Source organism: Amblyraja radiata, chromosome 12 (assembly GCF_010909765.2).
Source record: "Amblyraja radiata isolate CabotCenter1 chromosome 12, sAmbRad1.1.pri, whole genome shotgun sequence".
In the NCBI taxonomy this organism is placed as follows: Eukaryota; Metazoa; Chordata; class Chondrichthyes; order Rajiformes; family Rajidae; genus Amblyraja; species Amblyraja radiata.
The window spans coordinates 57,219,794-57,243,316 of record NC_045967.1 but is presented as its reverse complement, the minus strand read 5'-3'; the positions used below and the strand labels follow the sequence as shown (position 1 = coordinate 57,243,316).

At 44.9% G+C, this 23,523-nt stretch overlaps 2 protein-coding genes across 2 annotated transcripts in view; both read right to left on the bottom strand.

Annotated features, from left to right (window-relative positions):
• LOC116979314 (sodium- and chloride-dependent neutral and basic amino acid transporter B(0+)-like) overlaps nucleotides 1-4,665 on the bottom strand; it is an 83,681-nt gene extending 79,016 nt beyond the window's left edge. The window contains exon 1 of the mRNA XM_033030921.1: nucleotides 4,660-4,665. Coding sequence (XP_032886812.1) covers nucleotides 4,660-4,665 — 6 coding nt within the window. The remainder of the gene's footprint in view (nucleotides 1-4,659) is intronic.
• Nucleotides 4,666-12,373: 7,708 nt separating this feature from the next.
• The window catches only part of LOC116979248 (sodium- and chloride-dependent neutral and basic amino acid transporter B(0+)-like), a 61,497-nt gene continuing 50,347 nt past the window's right edge, over nucleotides 12,374-23,523 (bottom strand). Inside the window, exons 11-14 of the mRNA XM_033030849.1 lie at nucleotides 19,531-19,630; nucleotides 15,437-15,546; nucleotides 15,177-15,347; nucleotides 12,374-12,493 (exon numbers count right to left, since the gene is read on the bottom strand). Of these exons, the coding sequence (XP_032886740.1) occupies nucleotides 12,392-12,493; nucleotides 15,177-15,347; nucleotides 15,437-15,546; nucleotides 19,531-19,630 (483 nt within the window). The 3' untranslated portion in view covers nucleotides 12,374-12,391. The remainder of the gene's footprint in view (nucleotides 12,494-15,176; nucleotides 15,348-15,436; nucleotides 15,547-19,530; nucleotides 19,631-23,523) is intronic.

Below are 23,523 nucleotides of genomic sequence, written 5' to 3'. Positions count from 1 at the left end.
GTTAGACTTTCCAAAATGCAAATTCTCACATTTCTCTGTATTTAATTCCATCAACCATTCCTCAGCCCACCAGGCCAACTGATCAAGATCCTGCTGTAATTTTTGACAGCCATCTTCACTATCTGCAATACCACCTACTTTTGTATCATCTGCAAACTTGCAAATCTTGCCATGTAGTAATATAGCTGACAAACAGTAATGGGCCCAGCACCAAACCCTGAGGCACACTGCTATTCACAGGCTTCCAGTCCAAGAAGCAATCTTCCACCATTACCCTCTGCGTCCTTCCATGAAGCCAATTTTCTATACATTCTGCTATCTCCTTGGATCCCATGCAATCTAACCTTCCAGAGAAGCCAATCAATTGGAACCTTGTCAAATGCTTTGCTGAAGTCCACATATACATCTATAGCTCTGTCCTCATCAACCTTTTTGGTCACATCTTCAAAAAACTCATGCTGACTATCCCTAATCAGCCCTTGCCCCTCTAAATGCACGTATATCCTATCCCTCTGAATACGTTCGAGTAATTTCCCAAGTACAGAGGTTAAGCTCACTGGCCTATAATTCCATCTTTTCCCAGCAGCCATTCCTGAATAGAGTCACAACATTTGTCTCCCAGTATCTCTCCTGTATTTAATGACGACTCGTAAATTTCAGCCAGAGCTCCTGCAATTTCTTCTCTAGTTTCTCACATTGTCCTCGGATAACTCTCCCTGGCCTGGGAGATTTGTCTACCTTCATCAGGAAGTTTCAGCACCTCTTTGACCATAACTACTGACTGCTCTCAAGCCACTTACATTGACTGCCCCAAGTTCCTCAGTCTTCCTGTCTTTTGCCACCATAAAAACAGAGGAGATTTACTCATTGAGGACTTTGCCCATCTCATATGCTTCACACAAAGTAGATTGCTTTGATTCATGAGCGGTCCCATTCTCTCACTAGTTACCCTTTTTTCCCTTCATGTACTTGCTTGGGATCATTTATCAAACCAAATCCTTGATTTATCAGATTTGTAAATAGTATTGCATTGGAAACATAGTAAACCATTAAAAGATTACGTGACATATAAAAAAAGACTACAGGTTGGATGAGGACAGGTTAAATAAATAATGGGCAATTATTTGATGTCATTTGTTGCACTTTGATAGGGAAAACCTAAGATGACCTGGCAGAAATTATAAGGTAGACAAAATGCTGGAGAAAGTCAGTGGGTGAGGCAGCATCAATGGAGAGAAGGAATAGGCGATGTTTCGGGTTGAGACCCTTCTTCTGATTCTACAGAGTTCAGAATATCATAGTAAGATTAAACGAGAACTTACCAGTTTGAAGTTTGATCTTTATTTTATGAGGAGTTACGATGAGGGATTACGTGAAGACCCTGCCAGCACGCATGCGCGACATACTTCAAAGCAGCGGTGTGGAATCACAGAAACACAATAATTGAAATAAACATAGTAAAGATAAGGAGAACTAAGATACCAGCTGACCTTTATAATTGAGGGTGGGAGCGGAGGGCACGTAATCCCTCATCGTAACTCCTCATAAAATAAAGATCAAACTTCAAACTGGTAAGTTCTCGTTTAATCTTACTATTTTACTTCGGAGTCACGTGAGTGACTACGTGAAGATTTTAAAGCTCTGTGATTTCAAACCATGTAACAGTCCATGCTTCACTCACTGCCGAAGTCATCCAAGGAAGGAAGTATGTTATCGTAATCAAACATGAATCTGTTTATAAAACAATAATGGTATTTATTTGAAACAATAACAAAGAAAATAATGCTCCCCCGGCTTAAATTATATATTTGCAGAGTCTAAAATTCTCTCTGTAAATGAAACAGGTTTTACTATTGGCTTGTTGTAGAATGTTTGGAAAGTTCTTGCCAGGATGTGGTCCAATGGCACGTCCATTCTGTTAGCCGCCAATGTGGATGCTGCCCTGGTGGAGTGAGATGTGTAAATATCAGTATCCACTCCAGCAGCTCCCAATACCTGTTTGAGCCATCGAGAGACGGTTTGACACGACACCCGACCATGTGGCTTTTTGTGGCTGACCCATAGTGCCTTTTCTCTCCCTCGGGGATCTTTGGTTGTGTTGATATATAGTAGTAGGTGTGTCATGACACATAAACGGGGGTCAGGTGGAATTCCATAATGAGTCCTGAAGTTCCTGGTCTGCTCTGTTTTACCAGCTCCTGAATGGTGAACGTTATTTGGTCTGATGTTATGACCATATTGTCCAGTCTGAGTGGGTAAAGGGACTGGACCCTTTGTGCTGAGACTAACGCCATCAGCATAGTCGTTTTCAGGGTTAGCTGTTCCAGAGTGAGGGATCTGGCTGGTGCCCATCCCCTTAGGTATGTCAGGACATCCCAGATCTTGTTGTACCTAGGTCTAGGGGGGTTTGTATTGAAGATCCTTCTCATTAATTTGGCCACCAGCGGATGAGACCCTATGGCCTGTTGTCCTGGTGCCTGCCTCAGATAGGCTGACAGTGCACTCCTAGCACAATTGATAGTGCTATAGCTCAGACCTTCATCGTGGTGAAGGCTGGCCAGGAACTCCAGTACATTTGTTATGGTTGCTGATCTGTATGTTGTCCCTGTTCTTGAGCAGTATGTTTCCCATTTTCTGATACTGGAGATATATTGTTTCTTGGTGGAAAGTCGGTGAGATGCTGTCATCGTGTCCATGGTCCTATTTGACAATCCCAGGTCCAGTAAAGGTCTTTTTAGAATCTGCAACCCAACAGGTTTATTCTGTCATGGCATCGGTGACTTTCGCCTGAGACAGGGTGGATCAGTAGATCTGGTCTGCTGGGAATGGTCATGGGTGGTTCAATGACCCTGTCAAGGACCACTGGGAACCATGGCGGTGTAGGCCAGTCGGGTACTACCAAAATACCTGAAGCAGAGTCCATCTGTATTTTGCGTAGTACCCGACTGATGAGGCAGAAGGGGGAAAAGGCATAGAAAAAATAGTTCCCCTAGTTCAGCGAGAATGCATCCATCGCCGCTGCCTCAGGGTCTGGTTCCCAAGCGACATACATTGGTACCTGGTGATTCAGTCGGGATGCAAAGAGATCGATATCTGGTGTTCCATATTGCTTTGTAATTTCAGTAAATGCTTTGGGGTTTAGCATCCATTCGGTGTTATCATTGAATTTGCGTGACCTGGTGTCTGCCATTGTATTTAGCTTACCTGGTAGGTAAGTTGCTGATAGCGAAATATGTTTGTCGACACACCATTGCCAGATTGTGTTGACCAGATTATCACATGATATTGATTTTATCCCGCCCATATGGTTAATATAGGCCACCACTACGGTATTGTCAATCTGTAAGCGGACATGCAAATGGTGCATATTTGAACAATAAGCCTTTAACCCATAGAACGCACCCAACATTTCCAAATAGTTTATACCCAGTGTCTGAAGTTGTGATGATTCTAGATTAGTTCATCTACCACTTGTACTGGATATGGTATTAGTTGCTCCCCAGCCTTCACTGGCATCTGTTTGAATTGTTAATGTTGGATTATTGATAATGATGGGACTGGAACAATGCCAAATGTTCTCTTTCCACCATTGTAACTCTGATATTGCTTCGATTGGTAATTTCATGGTTCGGCCAAAGTGACCTGCATGTTGTTTTAACGCTTGCACCTTTGCTCTTTGTAAGTTTTGATAATGCAAAGGACCAAACTGGGTAGATGGAAATGCTGCTACTAATTTCCCAATTACTCTTGCCACTTGTCGAATGGTTGGTTGATTGTTAACCATTAATTTGTTACAGGCTTGTGCCAATTCTGCTGCTTTTTCTTTTGGCAAAGTTACAGACATGTGAACTGAGTTAATTGTGAATCCCAGATAGTCCATAGTTGTGGATGGCGTCAACTTAGATTTATGTGGATGTGACAAACCCCAAGGTTTCAAATAAATGTTTAGTAGCTAATAGTGCTGAATTAGCTAATTCCATGGTTTTGCCTATTATCAAAATATCATCAAGATATGCCATGACAATATGTTTTTGTTTTCTTAATATTGCCAGGGCTGGTTTTAATATCTTGGTAAACAGTCTTGGGTTTGATGTTAGCCCATTTGGGCAACAATTTGTACTGCCATAGTTGCCCCATCCAGTTAAATTTTAGGTATCTACGATGATCCTTATGAATGGGTACTGAATAGTATGCATCTTTTAAGTCGATGCTTGCCATAAAGTATCCTTTGGAAATCAATTGTTTGGCAGTCACAAATGTTTCCATTTTAAAGTGTATATACCTAACAAAAGTATTCAATGTGGTTAAGTCAATGATGATGCGACATCCGCCATCTTTTTTGGTTTTAGTAAATATATTTGATACGAATTCCAAAGGTTCATGTTTAAATTTCTCTATGATTCCCTTTGTATGTAACCTCACCAGTTCTCCTTGTCCCTCACGTTTTTCTTTTAGTGAGAGGGTAAATCCCCTTTGGGGTGCATGCTGAACTGGTGGCATATTTTCTTGAATAAATTCAATTTTATATCCTTGAATACTTTTTAGTATATAATTGTCAAGTGTGATAGTCCTCCATGCTTCCAAAAACAGGTGTAGCCTCCCCTCTGTTAGCAAAATCCCCCCACCTTTTATGTACTGGTAGGAACCAGACCCACCTACCTCCATTGTTATTGGTAGAGTGTTCACTTCTTGGGCTTCTGGTTCCTTGTCTGTCAGGGTGGTGCTGTGTGGGGGTGGCGCATTTTCCATGGGGCCCGCTCTGGGCCCTGTCCTAAAAAAGACTTCCGGGGTTGATATGCGGGCCCCGAGCTTTCACCAGTACCATGAAGTAGACGCCTACTGGTGGATGCGTAGGGTTACTGCCGTCTGGGTTGCGTGGTTTTGCTCGTTCCGGGGCTTGCCCTCATGAGTCCAGATGCCTTCGACTCTTCATCCAGATCTTTGACTTGCTTTGGTAAGTCTTTGCCAAATAGCAGGATCTGTGGCTGTGAGGTCGGCGTTTTACACAGTCCTGCGAATTTTGGGTTGAGGGCAGGTCTTATGGCCTCCTTCCGGAGGTTGTTGATCTCATACTGTGTGTTGCACAGCAGAGCCAGGGTGTCCTGTTGATTGGTTGTCATGTCAACCCCGTCCACGGAACGAGCATATGAAGTGATTGCCGACGTCAGGAGCTTCAATATTTTTCTGTCCTGGGTCACCTCCATGGCCAGAGCGAGCAGCACCGGAAATTGGAGGAACAGCACCTCATATTCCGCTTGGGGAGTCTGCATCCTGGGGGCATGAACATTGAATTCTCCCAATTTTGTTAGCCCTTGCTGTCTCCTCCCCATCCTATCTCTCCCTCAGCCTTCGGGCTCCTCCTCCTCCTTTATCCTTTCTCCCCCCCGCCCCCCCCCCCCCCCCCCCCCCATCAGTCTGAAGAAGGGTTTTGGCCTGAAACGTTGCCTATTACCTTCGCTCCATAGACGCTGCTGCACCCGCTGAGTTTCTCCAGCAAGGGTATTAATGAAGGCAGTTTCAAATGTGTTCAAAAGGAAGTTGGATTAATATCTGAAAAGAAAGATCCCTGCTGTGGAGACATTGGTATAGTTGTCTCGTTGTAGGACACTGATTTTTTTTTAAATTCTTCATCTTAAACCATGTTTTGTGCTTTTTAATGTAATCTATTGTACTTTTGTAGGTATTTTACTGTGCTTTTGTATGTCATTTATTATGCTTTTGTACAGTAAGTATTTGTCAGGACTATGGGGAATGGTGGGAGTTCAGAAGCTTCATAACAGGGGAAGAAGCTGTTCCTGAGCCTGGTTGCTTATGCATTCAAGCACAGGGACTCATGATACCCACAGCACCTCATGCCCATTTCACATTCCATTATACGACACCTTATGAAGGTGCCGTTAAAGTCGGAGCCTTGCGGGCCGGAGACCTGCGGGTCGGAGCCTCGCGGGTCGGAGCCTGGGTCTCGCAGGTCAGAGCTGGAGCCTCGTGTGTCGAGGAAGCCCGCAGCCATCGGCCTACTGGGTCTGTAGAGCCCGTGGCTGGGGTCTGGGTCGGCGCCACGGAGGCGGCGGAGAGTAACCGGCAGCGATAGTGGAGAGGTTGGTGCGGCGATCGATTATGTCGTCGACCGATAGACGAGGACGGACCACGTAGGAGTGAGGACGCCGCTGCCAGAGAAAGGAACAAAGGAAGGCCCGACGTGGGGGGACCGCCGTGAGGGAGGGGGAAGAACAATGGACAATGGAGGACCCGGTCTGCGGGAGGACCGCCATGAGATGGGGGAGGGAAGGGGAGAACAAAGGCGGACCTGGCATGGGGGTACTTTGTAAGCACCCTTTATGGGCGACTATTGCATACCTTGGTAATGCAAGCAAAGAATTTCACTGTGACTTGTCACATGTGGACAATAAAGTATTCAATTCAATTCCTTAATTTGGGATAACCTCACCGTGGTCACCTGTGGAGAATTTGGATCTCACCCGTTATGACATAGAATCAGAGCGGTCGTCCGCTGGTCTATAACTCAAGCAGTTGCTGGCCTCCCCCAAGATTGTTGTAAAAGATGAGCCGGGCAAGCTGAAAATCGCTTGTGGCCAAAACTAAAATTTCCAGAGAGAGGCCTGTCAACATTTCGGTAGTGGGACCGTTCCTCTGGACTGGGGGAGGAGTCCGTTTTCAAAGCAGAGCTGAGAGGCAGGGGTGAGGTGCATGAGTTTAGTTAGGGCAGATCGGGTAATAAGGAATAGGAGTACTGACCGTCACGGCGGAGTTGGGTGAGAAAGTGGGCAAGAAAGGAACGCATGTAATGGGAAACAATGAGAGAGCAGTTTACGTGAAGTTGCAGAATTCAATGTTCATTCCAAATGGAGTGTGGGGTCTTGAAGCCACACTTGTGTTCGGCATCCTCCCACTGAAGTTGCCAACTGTGTGACTATCTCTTGCTGACCACCATGTAATACAAAGCGTCTGCTTCCACCACACTCTCAGGCAGGGTATTGCAGGCACTCACCATTTTCCATTTGAGTTAAACATCAAAGAAGCAAGCCTGTCGGCCCACCATATTCAATAAATCAAATACTGGAGGGCGTAGCCTTAAGGTAAGAGGGGCAAAGTTTAAAGGGGATATAGATGGCAAGATTTTTTAACAGGGTGGTGAGTGCCTGGAAAGTACAGCCGAGGGTAGTGATTGAAGCAGATACGATAGTAGCATTATCGAACTGTTAGTTTGACTTCAGTGGTGGGCAAATTAATGGAAAAGATACTTAGAGATAATATATATAAGCATCTGGATAAACAGGGTCTGATTAGGAACAGTCAACATGGATTTGTGCCTGGAAGGTCATGTTTGACTAATCTTCTTGAATTTTTTGAAGAGGTTACTAGGGAAATTGACGAGGGTAAAGCAGTGGATGTTGTCTATATGGACTTTAGTAAGGCCTTTGACAAGGTTCCTCATGGAAGGTTGGTTAAGAAGGTTAAACTGTTGGGTATAAATGCAGGAATAGCAAGATGGATTCAGCAGTGGCTGAATGGGAGAAGCCAGAGGGTAATGGTGGATGGCTGTTTGTCGGGTTGGAGGCAGGTGACTAGTGGGGTGCCTCAGGGATCTGTGTTGGGTCCTTTGTTGTTTGTCATGTACATCAATGATCTGGATGAAGGGGTGGTAAATTGGATTAGTAAGTATGCAGATGATACCAAGATAGGGGGTGTTGTGGATAATGAAGAGGATTTCCAAAGTCTACAGTGATTTAGGCCATTTGGAAAAATGAGCTGAAAGATGGCAGATGGAGTTTAATGCTGATAAATGTGAGGTGCTACACCTTGGCAGGACAAATCAAAATAGGACGTACATGGTAAATGGTAGGGAATTGAAGAATACAGTTGAACAGAGGGATCTGGGAATAACCGTGCATAGTTCCTTGAAGGTGGAATCTCATATAGATAGGGTGGTAAAGAAAGCTTTTGGTATGCTAGCCTTTATAAATCAGAGCATTGAGTATAGAAGCTGGGATGTAATGTTAAAATTGTACAAGGCATTGGTGAGACCAAATCTGGTGTATGGTGTACAATTTTGGTCGCCCAATTATAGGAAGGATGTCAACAAAATAGAGAGAGTACAGAGGAGATTTACTAGAATGTTGCCTGGGTTTCAACAACTAAGTTACAGAGATAGGTTGAATAAGTTAGGTCTTTATTCTCTGGAGCGCAGAAGGTTAAGGGGGGACTTGATAGAGGTCTTTAAAATGATGAGAGGGATAGACAGAGTTGATGTGATCAAGCTTTTCCCTTTGAGAATAGGGAAGATTCAAACAAGAGGACATGACTTCAGAATTAAGGGACAGAAGTTTAGGGGTAACATGAGGGGGAACTTCTTTACTCAGAGAGTGGTAGCGGTGTGGAATGAGCTTCCAGTGGAAGTGGTGGCGGCAGGTTCGTTGGTATAATTTAAGAATAAATTGGATAGGCATATGGATGAGAAGGGAATGGAGGGTTATGGTATGAGTGCAGGCAGGTGGGACTAAGGGAAAAAAATTGTTCGGCGCGGACTTGTAGGGCCGAGATGGCCTGTTTCCGTGCTGTAATTATTATATGGTTATATGGTTATTAAAGAGGGTTTTGGATGGGCACGTGGATATGCAAGAATGGAGGGATATAGTTTATGAACAGTAGATAAGTGATGATCTTTGGTATCATATTCGACACATACATTGTGGACTGTTTGGGCCTATTCTTGTGCTGCACATCTATATCAATAGACAATAGGTGCAGGAGTAGGCCATTCGGCCCTTCGACTCAACACCGCCATTCAATGTGATCATGGCTGATCATCCCCAATCTGTACCCCGTTCCTGCCTTCTCCCTATATCCCCGGACTTCGCTATCTTTAAGAGTCATATCTAGCTCCCTCTTGAAAGTATCCAGAGAACCGGCCTCCACCGCCCTCTGAGGCAGAAATTCCACAGACTCACAACTCTTGTGTGAAAAAGTGTTTCCTCGTCTCCGTTCTCCATATCTATGCTAACCATCATACTAATCCTATTACCCAACACATGTTTGGACCCTTCTATGCCTTAGGGATTCAAGCGTTCCCTGAGATATTTCTTAAGTGTGACATTATATGCTGCTACACACTCAGGCATTGTGCTTCATTCTAACCTCCTTGTGGGTGAAAAGACGTCTTCATATCCCCTCTAACAGTCTTACTACTTATTCTAAACTTATGCATCTTACTACTTATTCTAAACTTATGCATCTAGATTGCATTGCAAAGGGGAAACGTTTCTTAATTTTTAAAGAAAAACAAACCCAACCGAGCCAGTTGCTCCTCGTCATGAACATAAAAACATAGACAATATGATCATGGCTGATCATCCAACTCAGTATCCCATTCCTGCCTTCTCTCCATACCCCCTGATCCATTTAGCCACAAGGGCCACATCTAACTCCCTCTTAAATATAGCCAATGAACTGGCCTCAACTACCTCCCGTGGCAGAGAATTCCACAGATTCACCACTCTCTGTACTTCCTCTATGGCAAGAATGTCTTTCCTCAGATTAGGTGACCAAAACTGTACGCAATACTCCAGGTGTGGTCTCACCAAGACCCTGTACAACTGCAGTAGAACCTCCCTGCTCTTATACTCAAATCTTTTTGCTATGAATGCTAACATACCATTTGCTTTCTTCACTGCCTGCTGCACCTGCATGCCACTTTCAATGACTGGTGTACCATGACACACAGGTCTCGTTGCATCTCCCCTTTTCCTAATCGGCCACCATTCAGATAATAGTCTACTTTCCTGTTTTTGCCACCAAAGTGGATAACCTCACATTTATCCACATTATACTGCATCTGCCATGCATTTGCCCACTCGCCCAACCTATCCAAGTCACCTTGCAGCCTCCTAGCATCCTCCTCACAGCTAACACTGCCCCCCAGCTCCGTGTCGTCCGCAAACTTGGAGATGTTGCATTCAATTACCTCATACAGATCATTAATATGAAGTGCTCCATCTCAGACAACATCCTGGTGACCTTCTGCAACATCCTGCTGATCTTATTATACTGTCATTACACCTATCAACACCACTATTTTTTGTCCTAAATTAATTTCTAAATTGTCACTGAATATAACAAACGTTTAGCTTCCAGAACAGATTCCTGTGAGGCACCACTTCGAATGACTAAAACCATTGCTCTACACCACCTATTGCTAGACCAATTTTAGGTCCATTTAGCTAACTTACACTAGATCCCAAGGGTTCAAATCTTTTGGATCAGTCTTCCTTATGGGACTTTGTCAAAAGTTGTATCCAAGTAAAATGTCGTATCCAAGATCAAAGTCCAAGTAAATTATGTCAACCATCTGTTTGACTTGTTGAAGTATTGGTGCATTTCCTTGATCACATCAATGTGAAGTGAACAGATTAGCTTGCTTGAGATGTGGACGTTGAGATGAGGCCAAGAAACATAAAGTTGTTAACCATCTCTGCAGCAGCTGGAGGGTTGTGTTTACTACCTCACTTCCTTAGGACGACAATCAACTCTTTTGTATTGCTCACAATAAGCACTAGGTTGTGTCTTGAATCATGACACAGGTTTTCACAATCTTTATTCTGTACTTCATATCTTTGTTTTTGTTGATCACACTGAGGATAGTGGTTTCATCGGCGAGCTTCAAGATGGAGTTGCCGATGTTTTTGGCCACACAGACATAGGTGCCCAAGTAGACTGAGCACACAAGCCTGAGAAGCACTGGTGTTGAAGGTTAGTTGACTATTTCTCTTTCCATACAATCTGCGTGACCTACTGAGTGTTTCCATCGTTTTCTGTTTTTATGTCCAACATCTGACATTTTTATTTGAATCTACTATTCACCTGGCCTGGAAAGCTCTGCTTCACACACTTTATTCTCTCATAGTGAGTTATGCTGATATATATACTGAAATCATACAGCAAACTCTCCAACAAATGCTACAGGGATACCAGTACTGTCTGTGTTGTGAACTGTGCCACAAGTGCATTTCCTAATTTTGGCATCTTCTTCGCACTGGGACACCTGGCTCATGCACAGGACAAACCTGTTCAGAGGTCACTCAGAATGCAAAGTGCTGGAGTATCTCAGTGGGTCAAGCATCATCTCTGGAGAACATTAATAGGCCACGTGTTGGGATGAGACTGAAGGGTTCCCACCCAAAACTTTGCCTATTGATGTCCCCCCGAGATGCTGCCTGTCCCACTGTGATACTCCAGCACATTGTGTTCTATGCAGGATTCCAGTATCTGCAGTTCATTGTGTCTCATTGTGTCTCAGAGTTTGCTCACTCAGTAGAGCAGAACTGGTCAGGTCGGGGGAAGTTCTCCCCGCCACGGGTACTATGTAATCCCGTGCTACCTGCTCCATGGTCGGATAGTCGGCGACTAAACAGTCTCCCACATCTGGTTTGCTAGGAGGGGGCTGTGGACCCCAGCAGGACCAAAAACAAGACCTGTCAAAGGACGGATGAGCTTCTAGTGAGCCAACAGCCAACCACACTTCAGTTGAAATTGCGATCATTGTCGTACATAGCATTGTAAGGAGTGAAGAAAAACATGAAATGTAATTCTTCCCTCTCCTTACTTATCAAAAGAGAAGTGTTATCAGTTAGAGCAGAACTGGTAGAAAGAGCCACGCAGTTTAAATAGTTTTCCGAAATCAAGCAACTATAGAAATGAATGTACAAAATTATTCTGCTGTGCAGAGATTCACAGAAAGTTACTGAATTAGGCATAGTTTCCCAATGGAAAATCTGGTGGAGTTAATATTTGAAATTCTTACTTGCTGTACATAAAAGACCTGTAAATGCAATAAACTCTTCTGAAAGCACAATTTTTCTCATCATTCTGATCCTTGGTACTCAGAGCAACAACACTCAATCTATCAACCCTGGGCAGCACAGTGGCACAGCTGGCAGAGCTGATGCCTCACAGCATCAGAAACCTGGTTCAACCCTGACCTCGGGTGCTGTTTGTGTGAAGATGCACGTTCTCCATGTGACTGCATGGGTTTCCTCCCATGGCTCAAAGTCATGTGTGTTTGTAGGTTAATTGGCCTCTGTAAATTGTCCCCAGTGTAGAGGGATGGGACAATGGGATACTATAAAACTAATGCGAATGGGTGATCTGTGGTCGGCGGTGTGCCGAAGGGCCTGCTTCCATGCTGTACCTCTGAACTATATTAAAGTGTCCCCTTTTGGAAACTTTTTTAAACTCAGGAAACGGTATAACCAGTAGAATAATAATCTGTTGTGAAAACCTTCCACTTAATTTATGATGTGAATTTCAAGGTCAATGCAAACAGAAAATTTGCTTTAAATTTTCATGTCTTAAATGAGCAAGAGGTATAACACTGTTAGAGCTTCTGCAAATCTTGATTATTTCTGTATCTTTCCACTCTGTGCTGTTCCAAGTATGGACCCCAATCAGGAGCTGACACGCAAGCAGCAGAAATCTTCTGTGGAAAGGAAAAATAAAACATTTCATTAATTCATTCTTTAAATGGGTTCAGGAGGCTCAATATGTGAAGCACATTTCGCTCAAGGAACTATCTACAGAGGGCTAGTATAGACATTGTGGGCCGAATGGATTTTTGGGCTGGCAGCCAACTGTTGCAATGATTTTAAAAGCCAAGCCAAGGCAAACATTTGGGCAGCAGCCACCCGACAACCAAAATTCATTTTGTGAACACAAACTTGTTAAAAAGGCGAGGCAAACAATTGGGCAGCAGCCACCCGACAACCAAAATTCATTTTGTGAACACAAACTTGTTAAAAAGGTGAGGCAAACAATTGGGCAGCAGCCACCTTACAGCCGCATCGAGGGGACTCACCGTGGAGTCCCGTGCGTTCAGTGTTATTCGCAGCTCAGAAAGCCGTGACTCTCTCGCTTCTTGGGTCTGGCAGAGACTGAGTGAGGGACTGCACTTCCGGGTTTTATAGTCCCTCCCCCCTGCTGCCAGTGGGGGCAGCAGAGAGAATGGGGATTTTTTTTTAAACATTAATATCTCTCTGATTTTTCATTGATGGGAAAATTCCTCCGGTTCCGGAAGGCGGAAGGGGGCTCTGAGCGAGGTGGTCAAAAATGACAGCCGTAGATGGCGGCGTTCTGTCGGAAATCACAGCACAGCGAGCCGAAAGCGGTCAAGATCAGACTTTAAGTAATACTAGACCAAGTGCAGACCCGTTGGGTCTGTTCCCCCAACGTGCGGTTGTGGGGGGGGAGGCGGCATGCAGCGTCACACACACTAACTATCCCCCCCCGCACTCACGCTAATTACCCCCCTTAATATTATATTGATATTATTAATTTGCTCCTTTTACCCCATAACCACCCTATCTACTGACGCATAGCCCCCAACTTGCAGTCACATCTAGAGAGGGGGGGGGCGGGGTTAGAGAGTGAGGGTAGAGAGAGAAGGGGCAGAGACAGAGAGAGAGACACAGACACAGAGAGGGGCAAGAGGGATGCGGGGTGGAGAGGAGGGGAAGAGGAAGGGTGGGTGAGGGGGGAAAGGTGGGGGAGGAGGGGAGGAGAGAGAAGGTGAGAGTGAGGGGGAGAGAGAGGGGGTGCTGAGAGGGGGGTGTGGAGGGGAGGGAGGGGGAGGGGATGGAGGGGAGGAGGGGAGAGAGAGGGGGGGAGAGGGGGGAGAGAGGGGGAGGGGGGGAGGAGAGAGAAGAGGAGGGAGGGAGAGGGGGAGAGAGAGGGTGTGCTGAGAGGGGGTTGAGGTGAGGGGAGGGGGAGAGGTGGGGAGCATGGAGTGGGAGGGAGGGTGGAGGGAAGGGGGTAGGGGTGTGTGGAGGGGAAGGGGGTTTAGGGGATGGAGGGGAGGGGAGGAGAGGGAGAAAAAGAGGGGAGAGAGAGAGGGGGGGAGGAGAGGGGGGGAGAGGAGAGGGTTGGGAGAGGAGAGGGGGGAGGGGGGGAGAGGGAGGGGGGGAAGAGGAGAGAGGGGGGATAGAGGAGGGGGAGAGAGGAGGGAGGAGAGGAGAGGAGGGAGGAGGGGGGAGAGAGGAGGGGGGGAGAGGAGAGGGGGGTGATGGGGAGAGAGGAAGGGAGAGAAAGAGAAAGAGAGAGGGATAGGGAGAGAGAAGTGGGGAGAGAGAGGAGGGGAGACAGAGAGGGTGCCTTTTTACTTCAACCCAAATAACCATTTGCAGAACATTAATACCTCTGTCATTTTTCATCAACGGGAAAAATCCTCGGCACACATGCTGCGGAGGGGGGCTCTGAGCGAGGTGGCCAAAAATGACGGCCGTAGGTGGCGGCGTTCTCTCGGAAATCGCAGCACAGAAGGCCAAAAGCGGTCAAGAACAGAGATTTAGTAATATAGATAGATTTCAGGAAATAATTGAACAAATTTATAGAGGAGTGGATTTTGGGCTTTGAGGGCGGGACACAGAGAGGGACACAGAGAAATAATAAAATTCAATGCTATGAAAAAAAAAGAAATAAACAATGCTTTAATCCACAGCGGGGGCCGGGGCTAGGAGGCAGGTGGGCCTCGACTGGTGGGCATTTGGGCATTGTGATGTCAGCACCTGGCAAGCGGTGATAATTTTTTTTTAAGTGAGTTTTGTGAACAATTTTATTCAAAATCTGGGGAAATAATTGACCAAATTTACAGAGGATTTCTGAAATCGTAAAATAAATCCCAACCGAAATATGTAAAAATCTCCCCCGTTTTTGCGTCTGGTTTTCGAGGAGATACGTTTCAAAGGCAAAATGGCACACACACACAGATGATGATATGATATGATATAATAGTCTCAGTAACAGCTTCTATCCCTCTGTTATCACGCTTCTGAACGGTCCTTCCATAAACTAGGGTACTGTCAAATTCACCTCTACCCTGTTGTGGATTTTGGGCTTTGTCTGTTGAACTGATGAGTTACAATGCTGAGAAATATTCTGCACTCTGTATCCTTCCCTTCAGTCTACCTATTGTACGATCTTGACTTGATTGTATTTGTGTCTGGTACATCTGATTTGATTGGATGCAAAACAAAGCTTTTCTCTTTATACGTGACAATAATAAACCTAAACCTCTCAATTATGATCTCTAACTTTCCAGGAATCTTGGAGACATGATATGTTAAGGAGTGAGGACACTTCATATTCTGTTTACCAAGTTGTGTCCTCACCTCGTATAATGTGGAGCCCTCAGCTTGGACAACTTTCACAATGGCAATGATGGGGATCCACATAATGCAGCAGATGATCGTACACCAGCCGAGAGCTATTGCCCAGGTGGGGTACTCGATGAGTCCGTATGTTGGTGGGGTGAATGTGACCAAAGACCAGACCAAGACCACCTGTTTCAAATAATTGCACAGAAAGATGTCAGAGATGCAATGAGTTAGACAATTGGTGATTTTCATTAATAAAATAATTAAACTCTTACCACCAACAAGCACGGTGAGATAAAACACCAGCACACTCTCCACCACAGCCAGAACATCCAATCCTTCTCCCCAATCATCGTCTCAATGTCCCTGATGAATCTGTTCACCCCTGTGGACAGCAGTAATGTAGAGATACTCAAAAACGTATCATCTTGTCTTTAGGGGAAGTTTAGAGTCATTGAGTCGTACAGCATGGAAAGGAAACAGACCATCAGCCCAACTCATCCACGCCAGCCAAGAATTCCTATTTAAGAAGTTCCATTTGCCCATGTTTAGCCTATTTTCTAAACCTTTCCTCACCATATATTTGTCCAAGTGTCTTTTAAAGCTGTTATAGTACCTGTCTTAATCTTACCCTTTCACCATAAACTTAAGTCTTCTGATTCTTGATTTGTCTACTCTAGGTAAAAGACTCCGTATTCACCATATCTTCATTTGGTCTAGAGTGCATTCAGGAAGTATTTAGACCCCTTCACTTTTCCACATTTTGTTACGTTACAGCATTATTCTAAAATGGATTAAATTCTTTTTTTTTTATCATCAATTTACACACAATTACCCCATAATTAAAAAATGAAAACAGGTGCTTATAAATTTTCACAAGTAATTAAAAAGAAATAACTGAAATATCACATTTACATAAGTATTCAAACCCTTTACTCAGTACTTTGTTGAAGCACCTTTGGCAGCAATTACAGCCTCAAGTCTTCTTGGGTATGACACTACAGGCTTGGCACACCTGTATTTGGGTAATTTCTCCCATTCTACTCTGCAGATCCTCTCAAGCTCTCTCAGGTTGGATGGGGAGCATCAATGCACAGCTATTTTCAGGTCCCTCCAGAGATCTTCGATCGGGTTCAAGTCCAGGCTCTAGCTGGAGCACTCAAGCTCATTGTCACAAAGCCACTCCTGCATTATCTTGGCTGTGTGCTTAGAGTCGTTGTCCTGTTGGAAGGTGAACCTCTGCCCCAGTCTGAGGTCCAGAACGCTCTGGAACAGGTTTTCATCAAGGATCTCTCTGTACTTTGCTCGTTCATCTTAGCTCAATCCTGACTAGTCTCCCAGTTCCTGCCGCTGAAAAACATCCCCGAAAAACAATTTTTCGAGGATGTAACTAGTAGAGTGGATAAGGGAGAACCAGTGGATGTGTTATATCTGGACTTTCAGAAGGCTTTCGACAAGGTCCCACCTAAGAGATTAGTATACAAACTTAAAGCACACGGTATTGGGGGTGACTAGTGGGGTACCGCAAGGCTCAGTGCCTGGACCCCAGCTATTTACAATATATATTAATGATTTGGACGAGGGAATTGAATGCAACATCTCCAAGTTTGCGGATGACACGAAGCTGGGGGGCAGTGTTAGCTGTGGGGAGGATGCTAGGAGGCTGCAAGGTGACTTGGATAGGCTGGATGAGTGGGCAAATGCATGGCAGATGCAGTATAATGTGGATAAATGTGAGGTTATCCACTTTGGTGGCAAAAACAGGAAAGTAGACTGTTATCTGAATGGTGGCCGATTAGGAAAAGGGGAGTTGCAACGAGACCTGGGTGTCATGGTACACCAGTTATTAAAAGTAGGCATGCAGGTGCAGCAGGCAGTGAAGAAAGCAAATGGTAGGTTAGCATTCATAGCAAAAGGATTTGAGTATAGGAGCAGGGAAGTTCTACTGCAGTTATACAGGGTCTTGGTGAGACCACACCTGGAGTATTGCATGCAGTTTTGGTCTCCTAATCTGAGGAAAGACATTCTTGCCATAGAGGGAGTACAGAGAAGGTTCACCAGACTGATTCCTGGGATGTCAGGACTGTCTTATGAAGAAAGACTGGATAGACTTGGTTTATACTCTCTAGAATTTAGGAGATTGAGAGGGGATCTTATAGAAACTTATAAAATTCTTAAGGGGTTGGACAGGCTAGATGCAGGAAGATTGCTCCCGATGTTGGGGAAGTCCAGGACAAGGGGTCACAGCTTAAGGATAAGGGGGAAATCCTTTAAAACCGAGATGAGAAGAACTTTTTTCACACAGAGAGTGGTGAATCTCTGGAACTCTCTGCCACAGAGGGTAGTCGAGGCCAGTTCATTGGCTATATTTAAGAGGGAGTTAGATGTGGCCCTTGTGGCTAAGGGGATCAGAGGGTATGGAGAGAAGGCAGGTACGGGATACTGAGTTGGATGATCAGCCATGATCATATTGAATGGTGGTGCAGGCTCGAAGGGCCGAATGGCCTACTCCTGCACCTAATTTCTATGTTTCTATGAGGAAAACATTTTTCACACAGAGAGTGGTGAATCTCTGGAATTCTCCGCCACAGAAGGTAGTTGAGGCCAGTTCATTGGCTATATTTAAGAGGGAGTTAGATGTGGCCCTTGTGGCTAAAGGGATCAGGGGGTTTGGAGAGAAGGCAGGTACAGGATACTGAGTTGGATGATCAGCCATGATATTATTGAATGGCGGTGCAGGCTCGAAGGGCTGAAAGGCCAACTCCTGCACCTATTTTCTATGTTTCTATCCCCACAACTTGATGCTGCAACCACCATGCTTCACCGTAGGTATGGTATTGGCCAGGTGAAGAGTGGTGCCTGGTTTTCTCCAGACGTAAAACTTAGCATTCAGGCAAAACAGTTCAATCTTGGTTTCATCAGACAAGAGAATCTTGTTTCTTATGCCTTTTGGCAAACTCCAAGCAGGCTGTCATGTGCCTTTTACTGAGGAGTCCCTTCCGTCTGGCCAATCAACAATAAATGTCTGATTGGTGGAGTGCTCCAGATATAGTAGTCCTTCGTGAAGCTTATCCCATCTCCACAGAGGAACTCTGGAGCTCTGACAAAGTGACCATCGGGTTCTTGGTTACCTCCCTGACCAAGGCCCTTCTCCCCGATTGCTCAGTTTTACCGGACGGCCAGCTGTATGAAGAGTCCTGGTGTTTCAAAGCTCTTCCATTTAAGAACGACGGAGGCCACTGTGAACTTCGGGACCTGCAATGCTGCAGAAATGGTTTTATACCCTTCCCCATATCTGTGTCTCGACACAATCCTGTCTCGGAGGTCTACGGACAATTCCTTCGCCTTCATGGCTTGGTTTTTGCTCTGACATGCACTGTCAACCGTGGGATCTTATAAAGACAGGTGTGTGCCTTTCCAAATCATGTCCAATCAATTTAATTTACCACTGATGGACTCCAATCAAGTTGTAGAAACATCTCAAGAATAATCAATGGAAACAGGATGAACTTAAGCTCAGTTTTGAGTGTCATAGCAAAGGGTCTGAATATTTATGTAAATGTGATATTTCAGTTATTTATTTTTAATTACATAGCAAAAATTTCTAAATACCTGTTTTTGTTTCTTCATTCTAGGGTATTGTGCGTAGATTGATGATTTAAAAAAAATGAATTTAATCAATTTTAAAATAAGGCTGTAACGTAACAAAATGTGGACAAAGTGAAGGGGCCTGAATACTTTCAGAATGCACTATATGTGACCAAGAATTAATTTGCAGCAAATACTTCAGTTAAAATATCCAGTACCTCAACAATACAAGGGGTCATGAGCAAAGCACACAGAAGGTTATTGTGTCTTGTGAATATGGAATGAAATGGCAAAAGGCCTTTGCGGTTGAGGACAATACTTTTATTCTGTAGATGAAGTTAAGTTCATTCACATCGCGTGTACTGTCTCTGTGTAATCTACTAGTCACATTCTCTTGATTAAGTATGATTGTGCTATGTATAGTAAGATTTTTATTGAATTGTAAGCAAAAAAAGGAATTTCACTGTACCGAGGTGTATGTCTCAATAATGGATGACCTGCCCCTCCTTTCTTCCACCTTGCCCCCCCCCCCCCCCCTCTCTTCCAGCTTTCTCCCCTTGCCCCTATAATCAGTCAGAGGAAGTGTCTCCAGGGATGCTGCCTGACCCGCTGAATTACTCCAGTACATTCTATCTTTTTTCCCCACAATAAAGTAGCACTGAACCATTCAACATCACCCTAGTAACTTTGAAGAAACTCAAAGATGCTCTTCTTGGGTTTTTTTCAGACAAATTACTTTGTTTTTGTTTTGTCGCTTCCCATGTTGTCTCGGCACACCTACCATAGATCCAGCCCAGGCCGATGAGTTCCAGAAGAGCAGCTGTAATGAGAATCCACCCGGCACAGAAATGATCAAGTAAGTTGATCCAGTAAATCCCAGCCTAAAATTAAACATGAAATTTGATACATAGATAGGCAAGTACAGTACAGGAACAGGCACTTTGGCCCACTATATTTGTGCTGAACATGATGCCTAGCTGGACTGACCTCATCTGCCTGCATATGATCCATATTTCTCTATTCCCTGTGACTATCTAAAAGCCTCTTAAACACCACTATCATCTGTCTCCACTGTCACCCCTGACAATTCGTTCTGGGCCCCACCACCCTCTGGGGAAAAAAAATTGCTCTGCACATTCCCATTAAACTTTCCCCCTCTCATTTTATAGCTATGCCCTCCAGTGTTGGAGATTTCCACCATGGGAGAAAGATTCTGATCTGTGCTTTTCATAATTTTATCAAGTCTTCCCTTAACCTCTGAAGTTCCAGAGAACGCAATCCAAGTCTATACAACTCCATGCAGCTGAAACCCTCTAATCCAGGCAGAATTCTGATAAACCTCTTCTGCAACCTCTCCGAAACATACCCAGTAACTCAATTTCATCCTTAGCAAATTACTTAATGTGCTGATATGGAGTTAAAATGGCATCCCTGTGTGTTGTCTGAAGCTTTGTGGGATACGCACAACGACAGGCATGATGAGCTGGGGTCCAGCTTGGTGGCTGTACTGCTCAGAGAGACAAGATCGATTTTACACATGGCAAATCACTCACCCAATGTTTTTATTCTGGGTATATTATCCTGTGTTATCATGAAATACTACTTCAGTTTTTGTTGATTCCATTATTTCTACAAAGCATAGAAGGGGGCATCTCAGTCAATCTATTCCTCCATTAGCTTTCCCCTTAACTTATTCTCTCCACATTACCATCAATAAACTCAATAACCAACACGTCTTTCGGAGACCTGCATGTAGGTGGAAACTGGAGCACCCAGAGAAAAGCATTGTAGTTACAGGGAGAGTGTGCAAACTCGACACAGACAGTTCTGAAGATCAACATTGAACAGGCACCACTGATGACATGAGGCAACGGCTCTACCAGCTGCATCACTCTGCCAACCATTGCTCTGCTTTTGAAATGGCCCCCATTGCTCAAATAAATTGTCTTATCAGTGGGATAGAGGAATAGAGACATAAAATACAGATAAAGGCCCTTCAGCCCTATTCAGCGGTGACTAGTGGGGTGCCGCAAGGCTCAGTGCTGGAACACCAGTTATTTACAATATAAATGATTTAGACGAGGGAATTACATTTCCACGTTTACGGATGACACAATGTTGGGTGGCAGTGTGAGCTGTGAGGAGGATGCTATGAGGCTGCAGGGTGACTTGGATAGGTTGGGTGAGTGGGCAGAAGCATGGCAGATGCAGTACAATGTGGATAAATGTGAGATTATCCACTTTAGTGGCAAGAACAGGAAGGCAGATTATTGCCTGAATGGTGTCAGATTAGGAAAAGGGGAGGTGCAACAAGACCTGGGTGTGCTTGTATATCAGTCACTGAAAGTATGCATGCGGATACAGCAGGCAGTGAAGAAAGCTAATGGCATGTTGGCCTTCATTGCGAGAGGATGTGAGTTTAGGAGCAAGGAGGTCTTACTGCTGTTGTACAGTGCCCTGATGAGATCGCACCTGGAGTATTGTACGTAGAAAAGAACTGCAGATGCGAGTTTAAATTGAAGGGACACACAGTGGATAATGCTGGAGTAACTCAGCAGGACAGGCAGCATCTCTGGAGAGTAGGAATGTATGACGTTTCGGGGAAGACCCTTCTTCAGACTGGCACTGGTGAGACCGCACCTGGAGTATTGTGTGCAATTTTGGTTTCCTAATTTGAGGAAGGACAATATTGCTATTGAGGGAGTACAGCGTAGGTTCACCAGGTTAGTTCCCAGGATGACGGTGAAAGAGCTAATAGTTCAATCTAAAATGGAGTCGTTCTTCTACAAAAGCATGGACTAATAGAACAAAAGAATGGCTCGGTGCCAAGTCTGAATGACTTTGTAAATTATATGAAACAATATGGAGGACAGGTTGTCTTTTCAATAAAGACGTTAAGATGGCAGCCTGCAGTAATAACATGTGCTTCTCCAAGGCCATAAAGAAGCCAAGATTGAAAAAAATAGCTGAATCTCCAGAGATAAGTATGGAGAGGGTTTGTCATTGGATGAGCTCGATTTGGACCCAGCTTTCTTATATTCTGAAATGCTACAGAATCTTTCAGTCATGCCATATTCAGACTTGGTAGGATTGTTTTACTGATAAGAATAATGTATAATTGTGCTAACTCTCCTTTGTTCTGTGAGTGGGAGCACGAGAAGCACTGAGCAATGTTTGTGCTCATTGTAATCTCGCCACTTCCGTCTCACGAATCAATTAAAGATTGCCATGGTCTACCTTCAACGGTTGTTGCTATCTGCTTTTTAAGAAGCTAACTTTCACAACGGGACTGACATATTGTGAACGAATGGGTCGACTGGGCTTGTATTCACTGGAATTTAGAAAGATGAAAGGGAATCTTATAGAAACATATAAAATTCTTAAAGGATTGGACAGGCTAGATGCAGGAAAAAACCATGATGATGGGAGTGTCCAGAACCAGGGGTCACGGTTTAAGAAAAAGGGGTCGGCCATTTAGGACTGAGATGAGGAAAAACTATTTCACTCAGAGAGTTGTGAATCTGTGGAATTCTCTGCCACAGAACGCAGTGGAGGCCAATTCACTGAATGTTTTCAAGAGAGAGTTAGATTTAGCTTTTAGGTCTAAAGGAATCAAGGGATATGGGGTAAAAGCAGGAATGGGGTACGGATTTTAGATGATCAGCCATGGTCATATTGAATGGTGGTGCTGGCTCGAAGGGCCGAATGGCCAACTCCTGCACCTATTTTTGAATGTTTCTATATTTCATCTGTGCCAACCATGTTGCTCCATCTAACCTAGCCACATTTGCCTGCATTTGGTCCATATCTCTCTAAACCTTTTCTATCCATATACCTGTCCAGGTATGTCCATTTTACATTGCTTCTTCTGGGCACAACCAGTCAGTATGAAACTGGCTGGCACCGTGGGTGGAGACAAAGAGCGGAACTCACTATCAAAACATGGAGGGGACGGGGGACACAATTTTTTGGTGGCTGCGCGCGCATGCGCACACTCACACACGCGCACGAGGCTTCGGAGGCTCAATCCAGCGCTAAATGCAGCTCAACTGCCTGTCTCACCGGGCTAACCAACAGCCCTGTCTAGAGTGACGGGATACCAGCGCTGCTTCTCCGCGCTGGCCATATTTCCCGCAAGCCCAGGCAGGTTAACCTGGAGGGGATGTCGCCCACCTCTCAAAACATGGGGGGGACGTGTCCCCTCTGGCCCCCCCCCCCCGGGTTTTCCGCCCCTGGTGGATAGGGTTTGGAGGTCATAATGTCAGTGTGATTGAAGGATCAGCACTCGGATCTGGGGGACGGTGGCTGGGATTGGGGAGGATTGGATGGAGGTGCCATGCCATGTCGAGTTCTGGGATTGGAGGAAAGCTGGTTGAAGTGTGATGGAACAGAGTTGTTAGGACGGAAAATAGAATACAGGGTGGTCTATGTTTCTGACTGGATCCCACAGACCATGTGAAGGGCTAGGAGATGATCAGAGCATGAAAACAGATGTATGGATAGGAAGGGTCCGGAGGGCTATGGGCCAAATGCAAGTAAATTGCATGGTGAGATCACAGGAGAGATGTGGGCTGACAGTGGAGGTGAGGGATTGAACAAAGACTCAGGGGTTCCTGAAGGGAATCAGGGAGCTGACACTAGGAGTTTGGATGGATGCATCCGGAGGGATTGTCAGAGCTGGGCTTGGGGTAAATTATGGGGATGGTTGGACACATCACGAGGCATTGACAGATTGAGTGGTGTAAAGTGGATCACTTCATGGATTCCCTGTCCC